Source organism: Euphorbia lathyris, chromosome 4 (assembly GCF_963576675.1).
Source record: "Euphorbia lathyris chromosome 4, ddEupLath1.1, whole genome shotgun sequence".
NCBI classification, from domain to species: Eukaryota; Viridiplantae; Streptophyta; class Magnoliopsida; order Malpighiales; family Euphorbiaceae; genus Euphorbia; species Euphorbia lathyris.
In genome coordinates this window covers 76,878,274-76,888,420 of record NC_088913.1, presented here as the reverse complement: position 1 = coordinate 76,888,420, position 10,147 = coordinate 76,878,274, and the positions used below count along the sequence as shown (strand labels likewise).

General features: G+C 31.5%; 1 protein-coding gene across 1 annotated transcript; it reads left to right on the top strand.

The window, feature by feature from the left end:
• The first annotated feature begins 471 nt into the window (after positions 1–471).
• Positions 472–3,227, top strand: LOC136227981 (aquaporin PIP1-2-like). Its single transcript, XM_066016782.1, has 4 exons — positions 472–909; positions 1,603–1,901; positions 2,003–2,143; positions 2,909–3,227. The coding sequence occupies exons 1-4, from the start codon at positions 576–578 to the stop codon at positions 2,996–2,998; spliced, it is 864 nt and encodes a 287-aa protein (XP_065872854.1). The 5' UTR covers positions 472–575; the 3' UTR covers positions 2,999–3,227.
• The last annotated feature ends 6,920 nt before the right edge of the window (positions 3,228–10,147 follow it).

Here is a 10,147-nt window from a genome sequence, read left to right as displayed (position 1 = left end):
AAAAAAAACAATCCAACAATTATTCTTCATTAATTTAAAATCACATGTCATATATAATCAAAATGAAATCATATATACAATTCCAATTATCTCCACTCCCTAGCCATATTGCATGTTCCCAATTCTAAAATTAAATTTCAATCCCTCTCTCATCAAAAACAAAAATTCCCCAAAATGTTACAATCTTCAAAAATCAACCCAAAATCTTTTTTTTTTTCAAATTTCAATTTCAATCTCCATTATTGCATCATGGACGGTGGGTTTCATTCATCAAACATCATTATTTATACACATGTGGCCAACCTTTTGCCAACTATGAATTACACTATACAACACTGTGTCGTTTTCACCAAGGGCAATTCCGTCATTTCAATTATTCTTCCATTATATGATTGGTCGGTCCAAAATTCAATTTAATACACTAAATTGACCCCACCATTTCCCCTATATAATCAATCACCACTTACTCCACTCTTCACTATCTCTCTCTCTCATCAAACGGTCATAAAACAGTTTCCCATTTTGCCCTTTTTGAGCTCTAGAGAAGAAGTGAAAGAAAAAAGAAAGGTTTAGCAATGGAGGGAAAGGAAGAAGATGTGAGATTGGGAGCTAACAAATACAGGGAAGCGCAGCCGATTGGGACGGCGGCTCAGACCCAAGATGATAAGGATTATACTGAGCCACCACCGGCGCCGTTTTTCGAGCCGAGCGAGTTGACTTCGTGGTCTTTTTACAGGGCTGGAATTGCTGAGTTTGTGGCTACTTTTTTGTTTTTGTATATCTCTGTTTTGACGGTTATGGGTGTGGTTAAAGCGCCCACCAAGTGTTCGACGGTTGGTATACAAGGGATTGCTTGGGCTTTTGGTGGTATGATCTTCGCTCTTGTGTACTGCACTGCTGGAATTTCAGGTTCCTCTTCTTTTCTCCTTCAAATTTCACTTAAATTACAAGCTCTTAGTTTACAAATTGAATGCTTAACTTGTTAGTTTAAGTAGTTCTTAAATCGTGTCAGATCATTATACCCAGCTGCAGAGCTAAAACCAAATGCTCGGAGAGTTAGTAGTCAGTGGACAAAAATTTAGTAAAAAGGACACTTTTCTTTAATTTAAGATCCACCGACGGAAATTCCGTCGCCAATTTTGTCGCAAAAGCAACAGAACAGTCTGTTTATTTTTAGCGACAGACATTCTGTCGGTGTTATCATGTAGTTCCCCCTGCTTAAACCAAAAGCTTAAGCTAGGTGATAAGTTCATGAATAGTTTAGGGTTCAAATTCTTAACTTGCTAGCTTAAGAAGTTCTTAAATCGTGCCAAATCATAGGTTAATTGACAAAATTGGGGATTAGGATCAAAGTCGGATGTTTCTGTCGCCAATTCTGTTAATTTGTCAAAAATTCTGAAAATAAAGGAATTACACCTGACTTTTTATGTTCAACAATGGAATTTTCCGGTAGTAAATTTAATTTTTTTGTATTTTCTCACCGGAGTCGGGGATCACGGAGCCTCTGTGACCTTCATATAGTAACCAAAAGCTTTTATTAGGTGATAAGTAAGTCCGAGAGTAGTTTTTATGTTGGCAATTAATGTGGTGGTGGTGGTGCAGGAGGACATATAAATCCGGCAGTGACATTTGGGCTGTTTTTGGCAAGGAAACTGTCGTTGACAAGGGCAGTATACTACATGGTGATGCAGTGCCTAGGAGCCATATGTGGTGCCGGAGTGGTGAAAGGATTTGAAGGTCGTCACCAGTATACTTTATTGGGCGGTGGTGCTAACAGTGTAGCCGCTGGTTACACCAAAGGTGATGGTCTTGGAGCTGAGATTGTTGGGACTTTTGTTCTTGTTTACACTGTCTTCTCCGCCACTGATGCCAAACGTAGTGCCAGAGACTCTCATGTTCCTGTAAGTATTATTATCTGGAAAACTTTCATTTCTATGCCTCAGTTTAGTTAAAGTTTGATCTTTTTATGTAATCTAATGATGGGTGTTAATTTTGTTGACAGATCTTGGCACCTTTACCAATCGGGTTCGCTGTTTTCTTGGTGCATTTGGCTACAATCCCAATTACAGGAACTGGGATCAACCCAGCTAGGAGTCTTGGGGCAGCTATCATCTTTAACAAGGACCAGGGCTGGGATGATCATGTAAGTCTTAATCATCATTAGGTTGAACACATAAGTCACCTATACTTGCCCAAAAAATTGATTGGTCATCTCAACTTTGCACATGCCTTATTAATCTCTGGAATTTACTTAAAAGTGATGTAGCGGACTCCTAAACCTGCTTAAAGTGCTATTAGCCTTCCGAACTTAATTAAAGTGTTATGCATTTCAATTTGCCTAAATCGCCTTTTACTCTGCCACGTAGTATTAAAAGATTAATTACCTCGCTTAAACTTTAAACGTATCATTAGAGGATTAATTATGCGGCTTTAAACAAATTCACAAGGCAAATGAGGCATTTTTAAAATTTAAGGACCAATGGATTTTTAGGCCAAAATCAGGTATGCTTTCAGCGTTGTCATTAGTTGTAATACATCAAGAGCCCTTTCAACCTATAGAATGTCGCGTCATCCCTCTTGAATTCGCTTAAAATTATCCATTGGCCATCTGAATTCGCTTAAAATTATTTATTGACCTCCTAAAGTTACTTAAAAGTTATATATTCATCCCCTAAACGGCTCTGAAGTGGCATATTTTTCAATTTGTCAAAATTCTCATTCTCTTTCTACCATATGAACACAATGAGTTAATCATATCACTTTAAACAAGTTTTAAAAACTAACGATTTTATTAGCCAAGTTTAGACAGCGGTCATGTATTAAACCTTATCATTAGTATGATTAAAGTTACTTTAATTATGATGTCTATCTTGTTAATGATTGATCTTCTTTTATTGGTTGGTATCAGTGGATTTTCTGGGTGGGTCCATTCATAGGAGCAGCACTAGCAGCTCTGTACCATGTAGTTGTGATCAGAGCCATTCCTTTCAAGAAATGATCATCATATCATCATATCATGAAGATGAAGATGAAGATGCATATATTTGTGGCTGTTTGATGTGTTCAATCTCTCTCTATCTATCTCAAAGATCAAAGCTCAAGCTCTGTTTGTTTGTTTCTGTTTGTCTGTTTATGTACCTTGTCTGTAATATAACATGAGCACATGGAATCAATAATAGTAGTAAGCAATATGTATTTTTCAATCTAAAAAGTGCCTAAATTTTTTACCTCTTTCTTTTGCCCTTTTTTTAGTTTGATGATAGGGAAATTAATGGTGATGATGATGGGTGGGTGGGCTGTATTTATCTATGTAAGTATTTATGGTTTTGAATTGCAAAAATGTCATTTTCAATTTAACCGACCAAGGAAAACCTAATCTATGCTAGTCTATATGTATATTATAAGCTCATGGTCTAAATTATAATAATGGACAAGTGCCAAATTATGTTTTGATAATTGGTTGGATAAGTTTAACTAATGTTATCTGTCTTAGTCTGAGGTGAGGTGGGATTCGGTAGCTATTCATGATAATGCTATTTGGCTTGCTTCCTAACCTATTTTGTCCTCATCATCCCACGAGAAAAAAAGATTAGGTTTCATTATACAATCAATAAACAAAAAGTAGAAACATAACATCATATAATCAGGGCCGAATCCCGGGGTTATTGAAACGGCGAGAGGAGCTTTTTTTAATGTAAAAATACTAAAAGGAATATCAATTTAGCATCTTTAAATCACAATAAAAGCTTTCTCTCGATAAATTTTGAATCCATCGTTACATATGATTATATTCAAGACGATTTTGATATGATAACTTATTTGTTTTGATACATTTAACATGAGCTATAGAGCCTACAAGTGAGGTTTTAGCCATGTGAAATAGATTTGCCAAAGCTACTTTGGTGGGGATTCAACATCTTCACCCAACACATAAGTAGGACTAACTCATTTTGATTTTTTTTTCTTTAATTTGAATATATGTACAAAGTTTTGATTTTTTTTTATAGGTTTAAGGTGTCAATCAATTTAAAGTCGAATGATTTTATTGAGACAAATTGAAATTGAATGATTATTTTGAGACGACCATAAAAATTCAATAACCAACAATGCAATTAACCTATTTTTATACTATACAACTAGGCAAGGAGACAGAGAGTGCCATGCCCCATCCTCGACTCCGGAACCATTAGGTGGTTCTGACCCATTGTTTCCGACAAATAGAGGTTCAGGGATGTAAAACGGCCATCCAAATTTACTGTTGAGAAAATTTTGTTTCAAAAAGTGGTAAAATGGATTGAAAAAAATGCTCATATCTTACAATTTTTTTATATTTGCCACTTTATACAACTTGATGAATAGGGCTGTAAATGAACAAAGCCGCTCATGAGCAGCTCGGTGATCGGCTCGATAAAAGCTCGGCTCGACTCGGCTCGATTTGTAAACGAGACGCTCGTGAACACGATTTACTGGCTCGATTCATAAACGAGCCAAGCTTGAGCAGGCCAAAGCTCGGCTCGAAAGCTCGCGAGCAGGCTCGATTAGAACATTTATGAACAAATTTTAGTTTTGTAGAAAACTATATAGTTTTGTATTAATTCACAAATATCTAAAACTTAATATTATTTCATTTGCTATTAGATGAGTTCATTCACAAACATAATAAATGAGTAATATATGAACTATTTGTAAGCACCTTTTTTATTTATTCACGAACTTTGCTTGTGAGTTTGTTTATACACAATTAAAGAGTTACTAGTTTTTGACCCGTGTGATGCACGGATTCATCTTAATATATAAATATTAACAAAAATATAATTAATAATTACAATTAATGATATAAAAAAGGAGGAAGTGACACCTCAGCTCCATCGTTACTGTTTTATATTATATATAGATATGCAGAGAAATAGAGAGATTTTAGGGACTAATTTAAATTATGTAGAACTTTTAGATATAGATATGCAGAGAATTAGAGAGATTTTAGAGATTAATTTAAATTCTGTAGAACTCTTAGATATAGTACGGATAAAATAATCTTTTTATAAATAAATATAATAATATAACTAAAGTTAATATATTATATTTTTTATTAGTAAAAAAAGAGGAAGTGACACCTCGGCTCCATCGTTACTGTTTTATATTATATATAGAATATAGATATGCAGAGAATTAGAGGGATTTTAGGGATTAATTTAAATTATGCAGAACTTTTAGATATAGATATACAGAAAATTAAAGAGATTTTAGGGATTAATTTAAATTAACTTTTAGATATAGATATGCAGAGAATTAGAGAGATTTTAGGAATTAATTTAAATTCTGTAGAACTCTTAGATATAGTATAGATAAAATAATCTTTTTATAAATAAATATAATAATATAACTCAAGTTAATATATTATATTTTTTATTATACTTTTTATCAGTAAAAAAGGAGGGAGTGACACCTCAGCTCCATCGTTACTGTTTTATATTATATATAGATATGCAGAGAATTAGAGAGATTTTAGGGATTAATTTAAATTCTGTAGAACTCTTAGATATAATACGGATAAAATAATATTTTTATAAATAAATATAATAATATAACTAAAGTTAATATATTATATTTTTTATTATATTTTTTATTAGTAAAAAATGAGGAAGTGACACCTCAGCTCCATCGTTACTGTTTTATATAGAATATTCGTTACTGTTTTATATTATATATAGATATGCAGAGAATTAGAGAGATTTTAGAGATTAATTTAAATTCTGTAGAACTCTTAGATATAATACGGATAAAATAATCTTTTTATAAATAAATATAATAATATAACTAAAGTTAATATATTATATTTTTTATTATATTTTTTATCAGTAAAAAATGAGGAAGTGACACCTCAGCTCCATCGTTACTGTTTTATATAGAATATTCGTTACTGCTTTATATTATATATAGATATGCAGAGAATTAGAGAGATTTTAGGGATTAATTTAAATTCTGTAGAACTCTTAGATATAATACGGATAAAATAATCTTTTTATAAATAAATATAATAATATAACTAAAGTTAATATATTATATTTTTTATTATATTTTTTATCAGTAAAAAAGGAGGAAGTGACACCTCAGCTCCATCGTTACTGTTTTATATAGAATATAGATATGCAGAGAATTAGAGAGATTTTAGGGAGTAATTTTAATTATGTAGAACTTTTAGATATAGATATGCAGGGAATTGGAGATATTTTAGGGATTAATTTAAATTATGTATAACTTTTAGGTATAGATATGCAGAGAATTAGAGAGATTTTAGAGATTAATTTAAATTATGTAGATCTCTTAGATATAGTACAGATAAAATAATCTTTTTACAAATAAATATAATAATATAACTAAAGTTAATATATTATATTTTATATTATATTTTTTATCAGTAAAAAAGGAGGAAGTGACACCTCAGCTCCATCGTTACTGTTTTATATTATATATAGATTCGTTACTGTTTTATATTATATATAGATATGTAGAGAATTAGAGAGATTTTAGGGATTAATTTAAATTCTGTAGAACTCTTAGATATAATACGGATAAAATAATCTTTTTATAAATAAATATAATAATATAACTAAAGTTAATATATTATATTTTTTATTATATTTTTTATCAGTAAAAAAGGAGGAAGTGACACCTCAGCTCCATCGTTACTGTTTTATATAGAATATAGATAGAATATAGATATGCAGAGAATTAGAGGGATTTTATGGATTAATTTAAATTATGTAGAACTTTTAGATATAGATATGCAGGGAATTAGAGATATTTTAAGGATTAAATTAAATTATATATAACTTTTAGATATAGATATGCAGAGAATTAGAGAGATTTTAGGGATTAATTTAAATTATGTAGATATCTTAGATATAGTACAGATAAAATAATCTTTTTATAAATAAATATAATAATATAACTAAAGTTAATATATTATATTTTATATTATATTTTTTATCAGTAAAAAATGAGGAAGTGACACCTCAGCTCCATCGTTACTATTTTATATTATATATAGATATGCAGAGAATTATAGAGATTTTAGGAAGTAATTTTAATTATGTAGAACTTTTAGATATAGATATGCAGGAAATTAGAGATATTTTAGGGATTAATTTAAATTATGTATAACTTTTAGATATAGATATGCAGAGAATTAGAGAGATTTTAGGGATTAATTTAAATTATGTAGATCTCTTAGATATAGTACAGATAAAATAATCTTTTTACAAATAAATATAATAATATAACTAAAGTTAATATATTATATTTTATATAATATTTTTTATCAGTAAAAAAGGAGGAAGTGACACCTCAGCTCCATCGTTACTGTTTTATATTATATATAGATATGCAGAGAATTAGAGAGATTTTAGGGACTAATTTAAATTATGTAGAACTTTTAGATATAGATATGCAGAGAATTAGAGAGACTTTAGGGATTAATTTTAATTCTGTAGAACTCTTAGATATAGTACAGATAAAATAATCTTTTTACAAATAAATATAATAATATAACTAAAGTTAATATATTATATTTTATATTATATTTTTTATCAGTAAAAAAGGAGGAAGTGACACCTCAGCTCCATCGTTACTGTTTTATATTATATATAGATATGCAGAGAATTAGAGAGATTTTAGGGACTAATTTAAATTATGTAAAACTTTTAGATATAGATATGCAGAGAATTAGAGAGATTTTAGGGATTAATTTAAATTATATATAACTTTTAGATATAGATATGCAGAGAATTAAAGAGATTTTAGGGATTAATTTAAATTATGTAGATCTCTTAGATATTTTTTTTTTTTTTGGTAAGAAGGGAAGAAAAAAAAACAAACAAACAAAAACCTAACCCGGGATCAGTCTAGGAAGACTGACCCCAATCCTATCCTCAAGAAGAGAAGGTAACAGAAAAGAAGGAGGAACGGAAAGGTTAGAAACACCTAACATCCCCCCATGCCCAGCAGCTGCCAAGCGATCCGCCACGCGGTTTTGCTCCCTATAAATATGGGAGAAGGTAAGAGAATCGAAGGCAGGACGAAGCCTCAAGATGGCTTTAATGAGATTCTGACTCTTAAGACAAACAGCCTGTCTATCCGAAATCCTGTTGATAGCCTCCAAATTGTCAGACTCCACCGAAAGTCTTTTAACACCCATGCGAATGACGAGTTTAATGCCAGACAAGATCCCCCAGAGCTCTGCAGTAAAGGAGGAGCCCGTACCTAAGTTATGGGTAAACCCAGCCAGCCAGGCGCCACCAGCATCCCGAAGAACTCCACCAGCAGCAATTCTGCCATTACTAAGGCAGGAGCCATCCGTATTCAACTTGACAACCCCTTCCCTGGGCTTCCTCCAACCAACTAACTGGACCTCTTTAACCGGGGAGGGGTGAACCAGGGGCTCTCCTTCAAAACTCTTTGTAATAACAGAGAGTTTTTTCGAGAAGTAAAACTGGAGGTCAGGAATAAAGACAGTCTTCTCAGCAAATAACTCTTCATTCCTCCATTTCCACATTTGGTGACAAATAATAGCGAAGAGAATAGCCCCGTGCTCCATACTGGCCAACAAATTCCCATTAACGCCTTCAGAGAACCAGTCAATATCAGAGAACCCCATAAAGGAAGGAAGGATGTGGTGAGGAAGGACCCCTTCCCAAACCTTTCTACTATTCGGGCAATCCCTCAAAGCATGGCACAATGTTTCCACATGGCCGTTGCATCTGCTACAGATATAGTACAGATAAAATAATCTTTTTACAAATAAATATAATAATATAACTAAAGTTAATATATTATATTTTATATTATATTTTTTATGAGTAAAAAAGGAGGAAGTGACACCTCAGCTCCATCGTTACTGTTTTATATTATATATAGATATGCAGAGAATTAGAGAGATTTTAGGGACTAATTTAAATTATGTAGAACTTTTAGATATAGATATGCAGAGAATTAGAGAGATTTTAGGGATTAATTTAAATTATGTGGAACTCTTAGATATAGTACGGATAAAATAATCTTTTTATAAATAAATATAATAATATAACTAAAATTAATACATTATATTTTTTATCAGTAAAAAAGGAGGAAGTGACACCTCAGCTCCATCGTTACTGTTTTATATTATATATAGATTTGCGAGCAAACTTCACAAATATAATTAACAATTTACTCACAAACAATTCATAGTTAGATAATTTTCTTAATGAACGAAGTCCAAAAGAGGATTTTGGGTTCGAAACAAGCTCGAAGCTCGGCTCAAGCTCGTTGAGCAAGCCAAAGCTCGACTTGAGCTCGGCTCGTTAATTTTATAGCAAGCTCGGCTCGGGCTCGAGCTCGTTAATTTTATAGCGAACCGAGCTTGAACAGTCCAAAGCTCGGTCGGCTCGGCTCGATTACAGCCCTATTGTTGAATAACAATATCAGCATTGAAAAATACACTTGTTACTGATTTGTGACACTTCAAACTGATTAAATCCGAAATGTCAATTTGGCTCCTAAAATTAGTAGATATAAACCCATTCCTTAACGATATTTCACAAACTAGTTCGTATACAATTAACTTTAATATTTACAAATTTATCAAATTTCAACTAATTTATCAAATATTGCAATTTTATATTTTAAAATCGAATTAATATTTAAACTTAGATTTTAATTAAATTGAATAACAATTTTAGAGGTAAAATTGACCTTTAATTCCATTAAAAATCCAAGTAAGAAAAAACAGTAAGAGAATAAATAATTGTCCAGACTTAATCAGTAATAGAAGCAGTTGGGTCCGGGTAATCCAACAATATCTGTTTTGAATTAAGTTTTTCTCTATCTGGATGGATGATAAAAGTCTATGATTACCCGACACAACAATCTTGATGACATCTCGGGATCTCGGACAATGTAAATATATGTAAGAAGAACTATAGGTTGATTTTTTTAGATTAATTTTCAATGGGTTCTAGCTTCTTCCATTTAATCCATTTATTTTTATTGTATTTAAAAAAAATCTAAATTTTCCTTGAACTAGTAAATTTTTAAAGGCCTAATTTATCACCAGCACCTTGAATTTGTCTAAAATAATAGATTAGTTCTATGAACTTTACAAGTGTTT